We start from the raw sequence: 19,027 nt of genomic DNA on the forward strand, positions 1-19,027 counted from the left end.
GGAATTTGTAGAGGTGCGGCAATGGATGGATGTATTAGAAAAAAGTATTGAGTATTTAACACAGTCAGAGGTCAAAGATCACACATGATGATGTTACAGGAAACTTTATTTGTAGTTAAACTAATACTTCTTTGGCTATAGAGAGATAAACACTATTCCCATGACCGAATGTGATCCTACATCCCACAGTTCATTTGAGTATCCGCTCTGCTTGTCACCAAATGTTGACCACAGTGGTTATGTTAACAAATTGCTTATCAGCTGCCTTATAGAGACACAAATGACAGAGACTTCAGACTATCCAGATGTTAAATGTTTAACTCACCTAAACATCATAATCACATTTCCTCTCATATACCCTCTGGCCTTCCTTTAACAGGCAACTAAATAACACTATATATTAAACACTCTATTGGGTTAGTCATTGAATACAAAAAAATATATAACAAGGTGAGGTGTCGTTGGATTTGTCAAGTCTTTCTAGTTGTATTGGATAAAAAAAAGCAACATATTTTAAATCAACATATAGTTTCTTTTAAGAAGCAACTGATAAAATATAATAATCTCTTTTCTGGACGAGCTTTGACGGCACTTCAGAGAATCCATTCACATAACATTGCATATAGCCTTCATGACATCAAGCCAATATTCCTTCATGACACACTTTCACATTTCTTCTTTAAAAACTTCAAGCCCCATGGAGTGATTGCATTTGTTTAAACAGCAGGAAAGTAGAACAGTCACTGACGCCAGGACACGGAGGGTGAAAGACAATAAAGAATTATTTGATCCAAAACAACGTCATATATATACGATGGAAATAATATAACACTATTATCTAATGGCGATAGCACATGCAGCAGCAGAAGGCCATAGCTGACTGTTTTGCCAGTGTGAAAATACTGTACTGTGATTATTTTAACCACCTGATCACATGACTCTCAGTGTTGTTACAGTTAGTGAACGTTGGATATGTATAAATTTGTTGCTTATTTCCAGTGACAGTAAATGACTGGCCACTACGAACAGTTAATGCTGGTAAGGGTGTTAGTAACTGACCTAAAAAAGGGGCAGTGTTCGACAGACACCGTTTTAACACACTGATAAGTCCTAAACAAGGGTGTCCAGTTCAATGTCTGTGGGAAAATTTTGTTAAAAAAGTAAGTTACCCAAATTTACTGCTAACAAAGTTTGAGATAAGACATGAGCCAAGTTAATTCTTTCATCACTTCCACCCTCCTGTTCCCTACATAAAGTCACATGGAGAGGCTGAGCGGTGTTAGTTGGTTAGACAGAAAACAGCAGCGCTTCTCAGTATAAACATACTCTGCTGTGTCTGTCCTCCACCTTCGCTCCACCCATCTCAGCCTTCAGTGGCAGATAGCCAGGAGGAGACGCTTAAAGTCGCCGCTGCACTCGTCCCTCAGGGCGTCCTTCAGCGACACGTCGTACTTCTCCAAGTACATCTCTTTGATGGTTTCCAAATCAAACTGTTGGCAAGGTGAAAAAAACATTAGAAGACCAAATAAAATAAGATGCAGGCTAAGAATTTAAAAGAAAAGTACCAGTTCATTGTGTATATCATCTTGAAATCAGCTTTTGGTGGTGAATGAAATCTGATAATCTAAAACACTGTGTATAGGCTATCTGTAACTGCATTTCATTGAAGCTAATCACATTAGAGTGTTTGCTCTAAATGCCTGAAGTGTCTGTAAACTCCTGTGTGACCTAAATGTCCCTGTTTTCTTGTGTGCCTGACTTTCAGCAACGAGTTCCCATCCAGGTGCTATTTATAAGTTTTCTCTGCTGTTCATACATGGAGTGGGTGGTGGTGACTGTCGCTTGGCAAGAGCTTTGGCCATTGTTGTGTTTACAAGAAGAGGTTATGCGGAGACTGAGAGCAGGTCTTCATCATCAGGGCAGACTGAAAGCTACAGTGACATTGCTGTCAGAAAGGAATTAGACAGACTGGGGCATCAGTCAGTACCGTCAGTGTTGTGCATAAACATATTCATTGAAAAAAGAAAATTGAGAGTGCTGAGCTGCACGTATCAGTTCGCAGATGATTGATGTGAACATGGACAGCATTCCCACTGACGAGAGTGAACACGTTTTACAACCACCACTTGACATCTCCATGGACACAGCCCAACATCAGTAGTGTGTTGGCAGAGATACAGACACATCTATGTGCTTATACAAATTATTATGCTGCCAGGTATTTCCAAGTAGCTACACCTGAACTGCACCTTGTTTTTTTGTTTTTTTTACTTTCAGCAGAATGACATATTGTTTAAAGGGATACTTCACCCAAAATCGACATTTCACAGATTTTCTGCAAAGATTTTCTGCAAGATGTTCTTCTGTGTTTACATCATACATCCAATGGTTTACCACGACAAACAAACATCTCACAACAAATCTCACGCATGCACACAAACATCAAAACAGCCACTGGGAGCTACTACTACAACAAGGCTAAAAACAGATCAAATTACGTTTTTTCCGAACAACTTTTTCATGCCACGGCTTCAGGACACTTGGGTCAGTACGGACGAGCAGTATGGATGTATTTGGATGTTTCATAGTGTGTGTTTGGGAAGATTCAAAAGTGAACTCTATCCGCCGCCATTATATGAAAATCCGTTGCCAGCCGGACCCCCCCTGGAACTCCAAAAGAGTTTTGCTAACTCAGAAAGTCCTTCCTTGGCATGACGGTAAGTATGGTAATGGTAATTGGTGAATTATCAATTTTGGGTTAAGTATCCCTTTAAGTTTTAGAATATATTCTCAACATTGTTTTGTTTTTTTCAGTGTTAGACGTAAATCATGTCTGTGGTTTCTCAGTGGTAGGCCTACAATACATTTTTAAGAACTTTGAGAGTGGGAATGATTTGGGCCTGGTGATGGATGGTACTGTGGGAGGTTCTATTGGAAAAGAATAGCAGCTAATAAAAAAAAACAAAAAAAACAGCACAAACAACCCTGAACTAGTTCATTTATGGGTCTGTATGGACATAAATTAAACTAGTTCTTCCTCTAGTGTGAACTGGCACAACACTGATGTCAGAACAGTCACAATACAGACAAGATATTTGCACTGCTTTGGTGGAGACAAGTAAACAGCTGTTAATGCTACAGTATGTAGCAATAGCATACCTTACAAAATGAAAAAACAGGATAAAATAGTGGAGTTAAAATGTGTTGCATTTAACAGTGGGCTTTGTTTGCACCAGTGGTTTTGAGCTACGACAAGAAAGGTGAATCCGTTACCTCAGAGCGACACACAATGATTCGTATGAGCGTGTCCTCGTCAGTGCCTGCTCCTTTCATGGCCTTGTTCAGACGCCTGGCAAAGTAGAGCTGAGGGTTCTTCGCAACTCTCACTGTGAGTAGAGGAGGAAAGGTTTTCATGAAAATCCACTGCAGTTTACTGAACCCTATGTTCAACCACCACAAGCCCCTGTTCTCCTATTACTGTGAATAACCTCTGTACAGTTGATTTATTCAGCGCGTCCCCCAACAGGGCTCTTCTACAGTGAGATATGTAGTTGTCTCATTAGGACAATAAAGCAGACTCTCAATTTCACTGTATTTTATGATCCAACACACTGAATTTCATACTAACCAAGAGCAATGTAGCATTTCTTCAGTGTCCCCGAGGTCTCATTCTCAATGGCATCCAGGATTTCAGTTCCAGAGAGCTACAGAGAGGAGAAAACCACCAGTTGAGTGGAAGATCTGGGAAAGATTTCAAATGGTACTGGTCCAGTTTGCGGGTCCAAAGATTTGGTGATGGTGTCAGGTGTTTACTATGGTGTTTGAGCATTAAACACTGGACATTTAAAGTACAGTATAGTTGTAGAAAGTACTGTGTGCTCCTACCACCTGCACAATACCCTACATTTACACCAGGGTAATGCAAGATATCAGCTCTCATTAATTTACATGCTAACTGAAGACAACATGTCACAGCCATATGAACCGATACACAGTATCACTGACCTGCTCATACATCTTGAAGGTGGCCTGCAGCTGAAGGTAATTCCTGGAGGCCAGGACGTGGCTGAAGGTGGACTCGTCTGTCCCAAAACAACCCTCACCGGCCTGCATCACACAAATATTGTTATTTCAGGATAAATTAATCAGCTTTGAGACATATCTGAAGATGTATCTCAGAGGAACACAGTACCTCAAACAGAGCAGTGGCATCTTGTTCAGCCAGCTCCTCGTCCACATCGTAGGTCTCATCTCTGTTTCCCTGAAAGAAAGTGAGATTAAGAGTTTTTTTTTTTTTTTTTGCTGTGCTGTGAGGCCTTTCTGTCTGACTCAAGTAACTGTATCTGCTCTGTGTGAGTAGAAGTGAGTGTGAGTGTGAGTGTGTGCATGCTTATGTGGCAGCTCTTTGGCACAGAGAGAGTGAGCTCGATTTCAGCACAGGGACAGACAGGGGGTGGGGGGGGTCAGTTACTCGAGTGGAGTAGAAACTCGAGGTCACTTACCTCCAAAAGAGCCATGAGGAGGTTTCTTACATCGCCGCTTGTATCACCCTCGATATCGGCCTCTAGATCACGTTCATGCACTGAGAAGAGAACACAGAGTACACAAAAGGACGGTCAAATATATGACAAAAAAGTTGTACTGTTTATTTTATATTTAAAGGGATAGTTCAACATTTTGGCAAATTGGCCCATTGCCATTGCCCATATCCCTATAGTTTTAGGAGTAGGTTCGTTACCTTTAATTGTCGGTGCAAGCTATTCCTCAGAGCTACACTACGGAGGCTAATGGGATTTCTTGGTTTCCCTCATCAAACTCATCATATACACAATCCAACAACTCCAAAACGCTCTCATGGACAAGTTGTGACCTGCACATTCACCACGCTATGAGATAATAATGGAACGTCATGAGACAGAGTTGTTTTCGAGGCAAATGCAGAGACTGCTTGCTGAAAAACTTACCCCGATGGGAACGCGCATCAGCAGTTTTGCATGAATTTATTGGGAAACCAATAAATCCCATGAGTCTCCATAGCGTAGCTCTGAGCAGCTCGCGGCTCTGCTCCGCCGTTCTAAATATATCTTGCAGCGACAATTAAAGGTAACAAACCTACTCCTAAAACTATAAGGATTATGGCAATGGGCCAATTTGCCAAAAATGTTGAACTATCCCTTTAAGTATTTAAAGGAGGTGCACCCAATACTCTTGATCTGTAAGATACAATCAGTGCACCCTGCTCTCAATTCGTAATGAAGTCCTGTGGTATATACACTCTTCTTTAACCTGCCCTGTTTGCTAACGTTGATAACTGTCCTACACTTCCAAATCAAACTTGTTTTCCTCCTGAAAGTCTTGTGACTGCATCGTCTTTCAGTTTCATGAGACTTCATGAACTCCTGCCTGTATGGCAAACAACTTAGAGTCTGATGACATTTTTAAATAACCAATCATTTAGGGTGCACAGCTAAACTCCAATATTTACAACTAAGGTTTAAGGCAGCAGATTGTTTTTAAAGCTGCTGCTGAAAGTACTGTAACTGTGCAACTATGCAAAAATGAATGGTGATGGTAGTGATTATGTACCCATAAACAAGAGTTAGACCAGGGGTATAATTAAAATGAAATGGTACAGTCACGTGGGAAGTGGATTCATAGGAATTAGAAATCGCTACCAGTCTCATGTTTGCACACACTGCCATATTGTGAATGCTTGTTAATCCAATAACTGGTCCTATGGAAGCTTAATCACTATAGTACAGTAGCAATACATCCCATAGTAATATAATGGCTCATGTGGGGGAGAAATTTGTATATTTAGTATATATTTGAGTTATATATTAAGTTTATACCATTCCTCTCCCTTCAGGATGGATTAAATTGAGATAGATAAATTTAAGATCTAAACTTGATGTTGGTAAATATAATCAGCCATTATCATAGTGAGGAGGAAGTTACAACAGGATGGGCCTTGACTAAACAAAATGTGACTGTACAGTAGGTCACTTAAAGGACAAGAATAGTTCAGAAAGTGTATGTCGGCCCAATGAGTCACCCTCAGCAGTTTCCTCCAAAGTTCACGATAGGTTGAAGTGAAATCATGCCATTTAGTAACGTAACAAAGATCTGTATTTCACAATAAAGTATCTGGTGTTGTTTCACACTTCAGTCCTTATTGGCTCACCCTGAAAGTAGCACTCCTTGAACATGGCAATGTCCTGTTTGAAAGAGAAAAGAGAAAGTTCGAATATTTTCCATCACAAAAATGAAACTAGAGCAAGTTCTTGATTTTTCTGTCAGCTCACAGCGTTGGTGGCGGTGCAGAGGAGTTCCACCAGGACGTCTTCATCGGTGCCCGCTCCCTTCATGGCCTTCCTCAGCTCCTTCACGGCGAAAATGATGGGCGGGTCCAGCATGGCGAGGATGGCCTTCTCAAAGGTTCCAGACAACTCGCTCTTCAACTTGTCCACCAACTCCTGTCACAGAGAAACAGAATTTATCTTTAAAGAACTGGAGGAAAGGAAAATAAATCCATATAATAATTCAAATGGTTCTTATTATGGAATTATATGTCAAAACAAACAGATATAGATATGGCTGTGTTTATTACTCACATCATCATACTTGTCAAAATAAGCCTGTTTAATTTCCTGGCGCTGAAATGCGCAGCGGTTGGCCAGGATGTCAATAATGGCCTGTTCATCCGTTCCTGAACAGAAAAGAAAAACAAATCAGATGCAACACAACAATAAACAATGTAAATTTCCAAGTACAATACAAAGGATGCTTCCAGAAATGAAAACAAACGCACGCCCACCTCCCCAACTTACCGAAGCCTTTGCAGGCTTTGCGGATGGCCTTGATGTCGGCTATGGCATCAAACTCCTCGTAGGGCACGATTGTAGGCTGAGAAAACACCAGAGTGATTACATCAGAGTGGACCCAGTGAAATTCAGAGGGGTTCGTGATACTGTAGCTACGCAGGAGCAGCTGGCCGGTGGGGGAGGGGAGGGATACTATACAACGGCTTTGAGTGAGGAATTCGGGGCCAGAAGTCTTTAAACAAACTTTGAGGGGGCTGTGAGGATGCCAGCAGTAATCAAAGGGTGGTCTAGGGGGCTGGCAGGGTTTGAAAAGAGGCTTGAAAGGGTCTCGACGTTAGGGAATATATCAACCTCAGTATCTCTACAATATCAAGTAGCCTACAATGTAAAGTATAAGGCTCGTTTGTATTACTCTATTTTATAATGAAATAACTTTATTTTGTGTTGGACCACCCCCATTTACTTTTTTTTTACGCACTTGTTATTTGACACCGTAGGCCCTTTAATAAGCTATGACTTTACAATAACATAAGAAAACACTTAAATACAACTCTTTTGAATGAGGGTTAGTGTAATTGATGCTCAAACATGTGTGCAACTCTTAAAAAATGAACCTATGTGATAAAAGTGTGAACAACAGCGCAATATGACTCATGTGAAGAGAGAAAGAACACACACACACATAGGCTTTCATTCATAGGAGCGCTCATCTAACGGAGCTGTGCTGGATTCCGCAGGGGAGTGGCTCTTTCCTCTGCGTAAAGACAGACACCGTTGTCTGTCACTCGCTACGTTTTTGTATCGTGTCGCATTTAAAGAAACACCAAACACTACGAGTATGTATGACGCCTCAGCTCTTTAATTCAGACACACTAACAGAGATTTATGACGATCAGTGCGGTCGGTCTGCGCAGTAAAGAGAAGAGAAGGCGACACGAGCCGAGGCGCTGGTCGAGCCGTTATGGAGAAAGAGACAGAGAGCAGGTTGATACGTGAGAGATTTAATTCAATATCAACCGTGAAAACCAACATCCAACACCCTTTTCTGGTAAACTGGATCAAAAATCTTAATCTTTTCTATCGATTGGGACACACGCTCACATTAGAGCGACGCATGATCTTCTGAGATTTGGTTTAATTTCTCGTCACCGTTATAACAAACTGTCACAGACAGAGCTGACACTCACCTGACAGTTTCCCATGGTGTGTCTGTGTTAATCCAACAGCTGATGATCTGATAGGAAAGTTGCTACGGCTGCTTTTTAGGGATGTTTGTCCTCTTCTGACCAAACTGCGGCCCAGAGCAGCAGGAACCAGTCCGTGACGTCACCACGGTCCGCGAGGCCGCCGGGTTAACCATTTACATCCAGGCGCACTGATACATTAACATAGCCAACGCCAGGTTATCTGTCTCCTCATGATCTGACTTTGTGTTGTTGGGTGCCAGTCAGTAATTATTAACACTTGGCATAACAATGAGAACTGACTTCTGCATACAATTTAAAAACAAAAGTTTTCATGATTCAATTAAATAATTCAGTGCTTTGATATCTCAATCTTGAAACTGATTTTTTCTTTAGTCATATTCAGTCATTCATACATTAGTTCAGGCCCGTGCAGAGACCTTTGGAGGGGCAGGTGCTCAAAAAAAAAGAAAAGAAAAGAAAATCACAGTTCAAATCCTTGTTGTATTATTGTTATTCATAACAAAACTAAGAGACACAGAAACAAGAGGCCCCCTCAAGCAGCACAATGAGTGGTTAGATGGCAGCTATAATTCATAGGGTAAAGGTAAAAAAAAAAAGCACCAACAAAAAGGCACTTTGGGCATCACATGCATTAGTTGATGCCAGGCAAGTTCATCCTTTTGGTCAACATCTCATGTAAAATATAATATTTCAATACAGTTCTCACAAACCTTAAAATTATGCTTATTTGGTCAGTCAGACTGTTTTCTTTTGCTTTCTTTCTTTAGTTTTGTGTTTTTGATTTTCTTAACTGGTAGACATTTTTCGATGTTATTGTTTTTGTAATATATCTTATAGTAATAATAGTGGTACAACAAGCATCAAATAGCCTGAAGCTTTTCTAAATAGCTTCAATATAAAGTGGTCATTAGGCCTGCAACAGTTTAGGCTTTATTACAAACTGGGAAATGAGTCACTATTAGGATTATAAAAGTGATAAGACAAACTAGGCTTCAGTAAAGGTGCAGCTTGGTAATTATAGCGGTCAGAGTCCTTCAGCCTTAAGACTGAGGATCAGACAGAGCTTTAAGACACGTTGATCCACTCTGTTGCAGTGCCCTTATGAAGATGTTGAATCCCCTCTTGTTGCAGGTGGATGTAAAATCAAGGACTGTGACCTTTGACCTTCCTGGACAAGTGGTACATGATGGTGTTGCTGTTGCTCATATTGTTTCCAAGATATCAGAGCAAATCCAGATGCTGAACGTTTGAATTGGAGAGTATGTGTAAACCATGTTTTTCAAAGTACTCTAAAATAAGCTGAAGCCACTCCACAGCCCTACAGCATTTTGGCTGCTGGGGTCACATGGGGCCAGTTCAGACGCCTACATCCACACTGATTCAGGAAACAATAAATATTGGACAATATGTATAAAACTAGTTGTACAGCTCATTGTTCAGGAGACAAAACTAGAAAGAGTTCATGAACCAAAGGTAGGTCTCAGTACAATTCAGTGTTCTACAGTGTAATTACGGCCTGCATCAGCCTACGCTCTAACCATCGGTATTTCTCTGTCCTTTACAACTGTCCCTACATCATAATTAGTCTCCCGCTGAGGAGGAAAGCTCCCGCTGCCCTGGACAATAACGCCTTTCGCCCATGAGAGCTAAATACACACTCAATGTGTGCATAAACCGCTCCAATAAGGAGCCTGCTAACGTCAGGCTAACAAAGCAATGCAATTAGAGGGGATGAGTCATCACTCTTCACTGTGTAATTATCTGAAGTCTACCTGGAAGATCAATCAAGGAAACTTTTTTGACAAATAATTCAAAGTATTTAAGCTGAGGCAGGTTTTTTTTTATGTCCACCACCGTAATGAGCGAATCAGTTACATCCTGCAGAGATATGAGTCATTTACTGCAACAATATATTCACAAACTTTTCACTGACCTGTGTAGGCTGAACTAATCTCAAACTTTACATGCTCAAACTTTCTGGCAGAGCCCAATCAATCATTTGCAACACCAGTTCTTTGCAGTGTGTGTGTCTGTGTGTGTGTGTGTGTGTGTCAGTTTCTGAGTCAAAGTTGAAGCTCTTGGGCACTACCAATTTGACACAAAAAAGTTGAGTTTACTCGTCATGAGGAGAGCTACACTCCTCGGCCTGTGAACTTAGTTGTGTAATGTCATCTGTGGCTCTGGAGGCGGCTCGCTAAAGTTAGAAAAAGACTTTAATGATGTTATCTGGGTTATCTTGGTTCAGAGACTGCTGTACAGACAGCAGGGGCAGAGCTTCACAGACTGAGGCAGTTTGGAGGCGTGAGAAACGAGACACTGGGAACTGTAAGATTAAGTGGTTTTTGGGATTGTCTACTATTACTACATTCTATTGAAACACTACCAGAATATAAATATATAGCCAAGTACAATATAGAGATCAGAAAATGTGTCACAACATGTCATACATAACATGTGTTGCCACAGAAATGCCCTGACCTAAAAAAAAATGCTTCTTTGACATCATTGGATTTTTTCCCCCAGTGAAAGTAAAAAGCAACCATGTCTCATATCTCAATATCTGCCCAAATAACCAATAGATTTTTTTTCTGCACATGTTTCTTACTATTGGGTAATTTGAAATGTGATGATTTGTATTTAAATGTTTGTATTTCTTGAGAGCTTTGTGGAAGCACTTTTGAATTGCCTGATTGAAAACTTGAAAATAGGATGAACAACTTATTATAGTGGCTGCACTTCACAGGCAAGTCAATGCTTTCATCCCTTCTCCCCCAAAACTAACTTATTTTCTATAACAGTCAAAACTTGGAGACCATGAGTCCATTCTTATGATGCAAAGTTGAAAATGTTGTTGTCAATACTCAGGCTATTCACAATTGTAATGGTTTTGTTTGCACTGCAAGTTTATTCTGCACTTTGTGATTTGCTGCTCAAAGAGCCCAAGTCACTTACAGTGGTCAGAAGCTGTCTCAGTCTGGGGACGTCACACGTAGTGGAAGGGGAGCCCACGGATCTATGACGGAAACAAAGACAGCTTTCAGGAGGAATGGGCTGCGGAGTCATGCTGGCCCAGGATCCAGACTCATGTTATCACCTCAAACAAAACTTGTTTAGACTCTGACCAGCTCCTACTGTTAGTAACCACAGACTGAGGTTTGACTTTCAGCTGCTACAAAGTGAATGCAATATGTGGTAAAAGAGTTCAGGTCAGTGTTTTACTTGAGAAAATATTTTGGGCCGGTAAAGTTCAGCAGGAGGCTTGAGTCTTGATGGGAACGTTTTAAAGGCAAAGGTATATAAAGAATTCCTTTGGTGGCCTGAGGACATTTTTACATCTACATATTTACTATAATGTCACTGCAACATTAATTTTAATTGGCTAAACTACTGTGTTGTTGCTGCTTCCCTTTACACCAACACTAACTAACCTTTTGGTTTTTTTTGTTTGCTTTATAGGTTTAGTTCAACTTTAGGCCTTGAATGCTGAGTGTGACATGATACAGCAGATATTTGCATCAGGCTGCAGACTCTCGTTCGCTTCTTTCTCATCAAAGCCTGAGTCATCATGAGACCTTCTGAGCACACTGGGCTTTTGTTGACCGGAACAATGCCGGGCTCATAAACGCTGCATTGTTTACCTGCTCTTGGGGTAAAATCCCGGTGGTGTGGAGGCTGGTGGTCCGCCTCACTGTACCCAGGTGGTTGTACGGAGCGCCGCCTCCCGGCATCCAGCGCTGCATGGTCTCATTGTGCTGCAGAGGGCAGGAGAAGAGTGAACATACAGTATTAAATCATTTTCTACTCACAATCTTGCTATGAAGGTGTGATTTTTTGGAAAATTGTTGTATTGATGTGACTAACTTTGTGTTCCTCAGAGTATTTTCTCCTCCTCTCTCTTTCCCTCTCTTGATTTTTCTCCTGCACCTGCCTGCTAAGGTCTCTGTAGTACTGCCTTTTAGCCTCCTGAAGAACATAACACATCAGTACCTCATGGATTTTTTTTCTACTCCTACTATTCAGAGATAGAACTTTAGACCTCTCTGTTCATGTTCGATGATCTCGGCACTGTGATGGGAGCATCTCGCAGAACAGCCGATACTGTGGCTTCCCCCTGAAAGAAATGGACTTGAACACAACCTGTTTCCTGTCCTCTGTCTGATCTGATACTATATACAGTATTACTGTGAGAACAGTTAGAAATCAGTGGTAAACATGGACCCATGTCTCCATCTAGTGGTCAAATCCACTACCTACAGTTTCAAATAGCTGTAAAGTAAAGGATCTATCTGATGAGGATCTATATAACAAATCAAATCTTTACATAATTTATTTATATGCCATTTGGGAAGTCGTAATTGGAAGAGAGACAGACAGACTTGTGGTGTTGGATCTTCATAGGATTTGTTGACCAAAAAAATATCTTTAAAAAATAGCAGCACTTTGGTCCATTTAGCCTTACTGTGATGGATGCATGAAGTGAAGGGGTCCGTCTGGGGTCAGAAGCTGCCAAACCAACGGTCCCTTTCACTGTTAGTAATGGTAGACAGGCTGGGAGAGAAAGAGAATAAGACAGTTTGATTCAACTAAGAGAATATAAGGGTTGTGATTTTTGTCTGTACAGTTTTTGTGTGTTAGAGCTGAAACAATGGACTGATTACTGGGTTTGATACAGTATAACAGAATATTGATTGCCAACAAGTCTGATATTCAATTCATCAAAAATTTCTAATAGCATAACATCTTTGTCATTTGGACTATTGATCCAGGACATGTTTATTCATATTTAGACATTTTACAGACTAAATGATCAACTTTACTCAAAATAAACAATGATCATCAAACAATATCCATGTGAAAGGACCTGTTACCAAACTCAAACTGCGATATCGTATTCATGTCATGCGCTGCCTCAATGACATTTTATCATATTACACTCTCCCTGTCACTCTCCGTCTCCATGTATTAAATCTGAACCGTCTCAAATACACGACTTGAATCTGAACTCCACTTCACTGAAACATATTTCGTGGCCCAGAGTAAGTGAGGGCTCGATTTCACTCCCAGAAAAATAAATCAATAAATCTGCTTTGTAACCCAGACAGTCTCTTCCACTGAAAGAAAAAAGGGCCTTTCTATGAGAGCCAGAGTTATCCATTTAGCTCCCACTGTAGTGAGGCCCACTCATAATAAGTTGTACTATCAGACTGACTCACGTTCCCTTTCAGGCTGCGACTGCGAAACAAGCGCTCTCCCCCTCCGGGCTTCCATGAGTGTAGCGTGTGTGTGTGTGAAGGGGTTGTATTGTCATGAAGCCAGTCATTTAAGCAATATTACCCGAGAGGGTGTGCTTTAACGTCATTTGAGCACGACGGTGATGCGGTCAGGACCGAGGCGCTTGCGCCGAGGTCCGCAAGCATCACCGAAGTGCTCAAATTACGTTTAAGCACACCCTCGAGGGTAATATTGCGATTATACAACAATTACCAACAAAATAAAGCGTATAATTAAATAAATATTCATGTTGATGGACGTTTTGCTCTCAAAATTTAAAGTTTTTAGCGAGTGTGCTTCCCGTTTCCATGGAAATAAATGGGGTCTGACTAATAACTGAAACACAATCAGTCACGTCAGTAGACTCCTATGTGTAATGGAACCTAGTTCACCTCTACAGCAAATAGTCCGAACCTTAGTAACGACCTAGCAACAGAAATGATTTTCTAGTCCCAGATGAGTGAACTCTGAGCTGACGTTCATGTTTTAACGCGGTCTCGGACTTTCCCGAACTAAATCAACACTGCACAAACTCGCCCAAGTTATAACAAAGATGCCCTTTTTTTCCTTTCACAGATGTAGCTTCTACAACCGCAAACTCTGCATGTAAATGAATTTATAGTGCCGTGTTGCCGACACAGCTGATAGAGAAAGCCAAACGATTACTCCAGATTATTTAAAAGCCCAAAAGGCGCAAGCGAGAGAGAGAGAGAGAGAGAGAAACATACAGGTAATCACCTCCGTTTTATCCAATGAAATATTCAGCTCCAGGCCATATTTTAAAAAACATATTCACCGCGATCACAACTCGTGTCTCTCCGACTTTGTAACGTTACACACAAGGGAGGGAGACAATCCTCTCTGCTGTAACGGGGAAGTTTACAATATATTAACAAAAAATAAAATAACATAATTGTTCTATAAATATGACTGTGGCAGCTGTCAGGAACAACCTACAGGAGGTCAGTGTAGTTTGAGATTTATTTTCACGAGTAATAAATGACGTTTCTGAAAATAAAAGGGGAAAAGTCCATGTTGCCATGGAGATGTGTAAACAACATGACATGGCGAAGTAATATTTTCAGTGATGAGTCAACCGTGCTGTAATGCTGATTTGAGCACGTTCTAAATGTCTTATTGACCAATCAGATTGCTTGGTCGGAACTACTTGTTGTATAATATAACATTAAGGAGTCTCAGCCTGATGATATAACTAATTCACTGTAACTATTATGTGTGTTTAATTCTATCTCTGCTCTTCTTTAGCCATAAACACATGTCTTTTTTGTTTCACTTCAACACCAATACTGAAAAATCATCAAGTGTTAAATTGTGTTATTTTTGTACAAACTTAAAAACACCAGTACATTTCTCCACAGCTGTGTTCATGTTTGAGAATGAGCTTTGAAATAGTGTGATCTTGCAACAAGGTTCATTAAGTAGCTGTTCCTGAGCTTTTGATCTTATTACATTATCTTCATGTCTCTGCTTCAACTAAACATTAGCTGTAAAATCCATCCAAACATGACCTGTCTATATTGGTAAGGGTGGGTTACACCCTGGACAGGTCACTAGTCTATCACAGGACCGACATATAGAGACAAACAAAGCACCGTCCTCACCTACACAGCTTACAGTCACAGAGAATTGAGCTCAATCGGATCGTGTGATTGCATTGTCTAACCATGTTTTCCTGAAATGTGTGATTGTATTTTATTTGTGTGTTGTGTAACTATTTTGCTTTTGTCCTGCCGTCTTGGCCAGGTCACTCTTGGAAAAGAGGTTTTAAATCTCAATGAGTTTTTTTTACCTGGTTAAATAAAAGATATTGATTGATTGATTGATTGATTGATTGATTGATTGATTGATTGATTGATTGATTGATTGATTGATTGATTGATTGATTGATTGATTGATTGATTGATTGACAAAGAATGCATGTCTTTGGAGAGCCCAGAGAGAACGTGCAAACTCCACCCAGAAAGGCACCAAGCCTGGGAATCAAACCCAAAACCTTCTTGCTCTGAGTCACTAAGTGCTAAAGCTTAAAGGGATAGTTCAACATTTTTGGCAAATTGGCCCATTGCCATAATCCCTATAGTCTTAGGAGTAGGTTCGTTACCTTTAATTGTTGGTGCAAGCTGTTTTTAGAACGGCAGAGCAGAGCCGCGAGCTGCTCAGAGCTACGCTACAGAGGCTAATGGGATTTCTTGGTTTCCCTCATCAAACTCATCAAATACACAATCCAACAACTCCAAAACGCTCTCGTGGACAAGTTGTGACCTGCACATTCACCACGCTATGAGATAATAACAGAACATTACCAGGCAGAGTTGTTTTCGAGGCAAATGCAGAGACTGCTTACCGAAAAACTGCCCCCAACGGGAACGCGCATCAGCAATTTTGCATGAATTTACCTCGAAAACAACTCGTCTCGTAACATTCCATTATTATTAGGGATTATGGCAATATTTGGGCCAATTTGGACTTGTTATCCAACTTGACAACTGGACTTGTTATCACTTCTTGTAGATGTTTCACCTCTCAGCTGAAAGGTTGCTTCAGTTCTAAATGTGGGAGCCCCAGGTAAGGACATAACTCAGTGGTACAGCTGCTTCTCTTCTGAGGGTGCTAACGTCCACATTTTGAACAGAGAAGATTGATGGTTTGACAGAGAAGTAAAGAGGTCATTTATATCTAATTAGAAACACTGTCCTTGAACAGAAGTGGTGGCTTACGGCACTAATTATCAGCCACCTAGAACACAGTCTTGAGAGCCCTTCCCAGGTGGTTTAGCCCCCCCTCCTCTCCCATTCACAACTTGGCCCAGATGACCCACATAACGGGTAGTTCAATGACACTCAGGACCACCCCACCAAAAGTTAAATACCAGGGACTCCCACATTGGTTTTTAGAACTGAAGACGCCTTTTGGAAACTTCTTCACATTGATGCAACACTGAACACGGTGTCCACATACTTTTGGCTGTGTAATGTCATGTGCCTTTGCTTGTTCATATTATGATAGAAAAACAGTAGTAGAAAAGTTTCATTTCTTTTCATCTTTTGAACATTCATTGTGAGGCACCGTGAATACATCACTACACACACGCACAATATGATTCAGAAATTTCCAGCCCAAATGCTTGACAGAGAGTGACTAACAGTGTGTGAATGATCTCACATTGGTCCCTGAGACAGGCCACCTCGCTCCCGTCAATCAGCCGCCTGCCTGCTACCTGGAGGCAGAGACGTTGGAGATAAAGCACAGTTACCTTCTGCAAATTGCTATAATTGAGTGATTAAGACCGATGACGTCAAATGAAAGCCATATTTTTTTTCTGCCTTTCTTTTTTTTTTTTTTTAACTGACTGAACATTCACTTAGCCTCCATTCACACACGTCGGCATGACTGTGACTCACCAGCGTCCTGGCCTTGGGCTTTGTGCTTGGCATCTGTGTTTGTGCTGCAGCAGTCCCTGGTGAAAGACAGAGCGATGAAAAAGGCAGTTTTTTTTTTCTTTTCTTTTTTGCACCTAATGTAAAATCAAAACAAATTGGACTATTAGATGAGTGGACCTGCCTTTGTCCTTTCTGTGATGGATGTCCTTTTGTGGTGCCTCCACTTTTGCGTAAACAGTGTCAGGCCCACTATTGTGGTCAGGATCACCCTCTTGTTCATCATCATAGTGACGATGATGATGATGGGCCCTGAAATAATAACATTCATTTTTACAGAGTTGGATTTCAAGTACAGCTTTGGTTTGAAACTACTTTTATCAGTGTTTGTCGCTTACACGCGGGGTTCACCGTCGTCACTGCCAGAGGGGAAAAGCTGAACGGAGAGCAGGGGATTGGATGTATCCACCCCCAACGTCCACTCAACAGATTTGTTTCCTGACATCTCTCTTCTTCCCACTGCATTCCTCCTGCCCTGTGGAGATCAAATTGATTCACACGACAACACATAATTTCAACTGGAGTCAAAGTCAGGAGACAATATAATTACAGGAAATATTTATATAATATCAAATACTCATCTCGGAGTGGATTATTATTTATTTTACAACAATATTCCAAGTGTCATTGAGCACAGAACTGTGCCATAAAAACATAATGACCTCAAAACTCAGGAAGTAAAATTTTTATCTATCTCCTTTTTTTATAGCCTTTAGTATACAAACCATTACTGAGCCAGCTGGATCCCGCAGATGTGTCAGTGACCGCTCATCACTTTCCATGGTGTTTCTAGAAAAAGACAATAAATAAACTGGACATTATGGTATAACAATACAACGGAAAACAGGCTGCAAGAGACAGGAAATCAGGGAATCTAACTGTGTTGATAAAATAATTTATTCATCCCATGATGGGGAAATTTACAGGGTTGCAGAAGCAGACAACAGCGAAGAAATGTATAGCACAGATTATAGCAAACAGCAAATAACAGTAAACAGGAAAGCACTATTTGTAATACAGTATGATTACCGTATATAAGAAGAAAAATAATAATAATGTTTTCTTAAAAAGATCATTAAAAAAAGAAAAAAAAACACTTAATATCTTGATTAATGCCAAAGAGTGGTGAATTTCCTCATTTATTTGTAGTTTTGTTAGGCCTATATTTTTTGATAGATGACAGTAATGAGTAGACCATTACATTTGTTACTCATAGATGTCTACTTTTAAGTAGAGTTTCTTCACTCTGGCATTGTCACTAGGCCTACTTCAGTGGTCTAATGGGTTTACTAAACTGATTCACTTATCCTCCACGTGCGTTTGTCAATAATAAGTAACCACATGAATATGCTTGTGGATTCATCAAAGCACACGTCACCAATGTCAGGCTCCATGTGGTGTCGCTCTGTGGGGACAGCGCCGTGTCCAAAAACAAACATTATAGTTCCACTTTTCCTGGAGTTTGGCTCGACAACCCAACAACAAGTCGCACTGACGCGTTAGTTTTCAACAGATTTACCTTGGAAGTGACGGAGGTTGAGTTGAGGGGGCAGAGCAGCAGGAGGAGGAGGAGGAGGGCGGAGGACACAGACGCTGACGCTGATTTCACTTTGTGCACATTTAAATCTTCAGAATGGAGCTAACGAGGAACCGACGTCACCGAGGGACGTCGTGACGTAAGGTTCCACCGCCACTGGGGGGCGGTGCTCACTGCTCAGCCGGGTGTGCAGGTGCGGGAGGAAACCAGGAGGAAACCCACAGCTCAGGAAACACAAGAGATCATTTCTTCTCTCACCAACACCATGAAGCAAGAGGTCATTTATAGACTTGACATTCTAAAATAACAGAGTTTATAACGTCAGAGTAGCATGAGCACAGATTGTGTCAATAAGGGGAAAAAGGGTTAAAATCAAATCAATAAATGAAAATAAATACTAACAACAAAAATAGTAGTAATGGAAAATAACATCAAAATCATGTTTTAGTAAAGGTCTAGATCTGATTTGGTAGCCATACACTATGTGATGTAATTTGGTAGTAATTCTGCATTCTTAAGTATTTATATTATGTTTTATGTGTTTAATGTTTAAGTCTGAGGGTGTAGTAGAACATTCTTACTCATTTTAAGACACAGATTGTGAGTTAATCCTCCTTTGGTCTGGTATGCAGCTCCAGTGTTGGCTTATGTTGGCTCATTTTGAATAGACACTGCTTTGTAATGTATATGAGTCAGATAGGGAGATAGCAGGCCATATCCTTGTTTTCT

General features: G+C 40.7%; 2 protein-coding genes across 5 annotated transcripts; both read right to left on the minus strand.

The window, feature by feature from the left end:
- Positions 1–88: 88 nt before the first annotated feature.
- Positions 89–8,152, minus strand: anxa13 (annexin A13). Of its 2 annotated transcripts, none has more exons than XM_085763921.1 (11): positions 8,012–8,152; positions 6,831–6,906; positions 6,615–6,709; positions 6,306–6,473; positions 6,185–6,218; positions 4,503–4,582; positions 4,193–4,261; positions 4,006–4,107; positions 3,629–3,704; positions 3,274–3,386; positions 89–1,490 (listed from the first exon to the last, which is right to left on the minus strand). In XM_085763921.1, exons 1-11 carry the CDS (start codon positions 8,024–8,026, stop codon positions 1,371–1,373), a joined length of 948 nt encoding a protein of 315 aa, XP_085620047.1. In that variant the 5' UTR covers positions 8,027–8,152; the 3' UTR covers positions 89–1,370. The 2 variants fall into 2 exon arrangements, with proteins under 2 accessions (XP_085620047.1, XP_085620046.1); XM_085763920.1 differs by having other exon boundaries at positions 6,306–6,476.
- Positions 8,153–10,914: 2,762 nt separating this feature from the next.
- On the minus strand, positions 10,915–18,378 carry LOC146966857 (uncharacterized). 3 transcript variants are annotated; one of them, XM_085763922.1, is made up of 11 exons: positions 18,281–18,378; positions 17,487–17,550; positions 17,100–17,236; positions 16,886–17,013; positions 16,726–16,781; positions 16,487–16,541; positions 12,492–12,580; positions 12,069–12,143; positions 11,894–11,995; positions 11,671–11,784; positions 10,915–11,045 (listed from the first exon to the last, which is right to left on the minus strand). In XM_085763922.1, exons 2-11 carry the CDS (start codon positions 17,541–17,543, stop codon positions 11,016–11,018), a joined length of 843 nt encoding a protein of 280 aa, XP_085620048.1. In that variant the 5' UTR covers positions 17,544–17,550; positions 18,281–18,378; the 3' UTR covers positions 10,915–11,015. The 3 variants fall into 3 exon arrangements, with proteins under 3 accessions (XP_085620048.1, XP_085620049.1, XP_085620050.1); XM_085763923.1 differs by lacking the exon at positions 16,886–17,013 and having other exon boundaries at positions 16,726–16,827; positions 17,102–17,236; XM_085763924.1 differs by lacking the exons at positions 11,894–11,995; positions 12,069–12,143.
- Positions 18,379–19,027: the final 649 nt, after the last annotated feature.

This window comes from Trachurus japonicus, chromosome 20 (assembly GCF_045865225.1).
Source record: "Trachurus japonicus isolate A0001 chromosome 20, Traja_1.0".
NCBI lineage: Eukaryota > Metazoa > Chordata > Actinopteri > Carangiformes > Carangidae > Trachurus > Trachurus japonicus.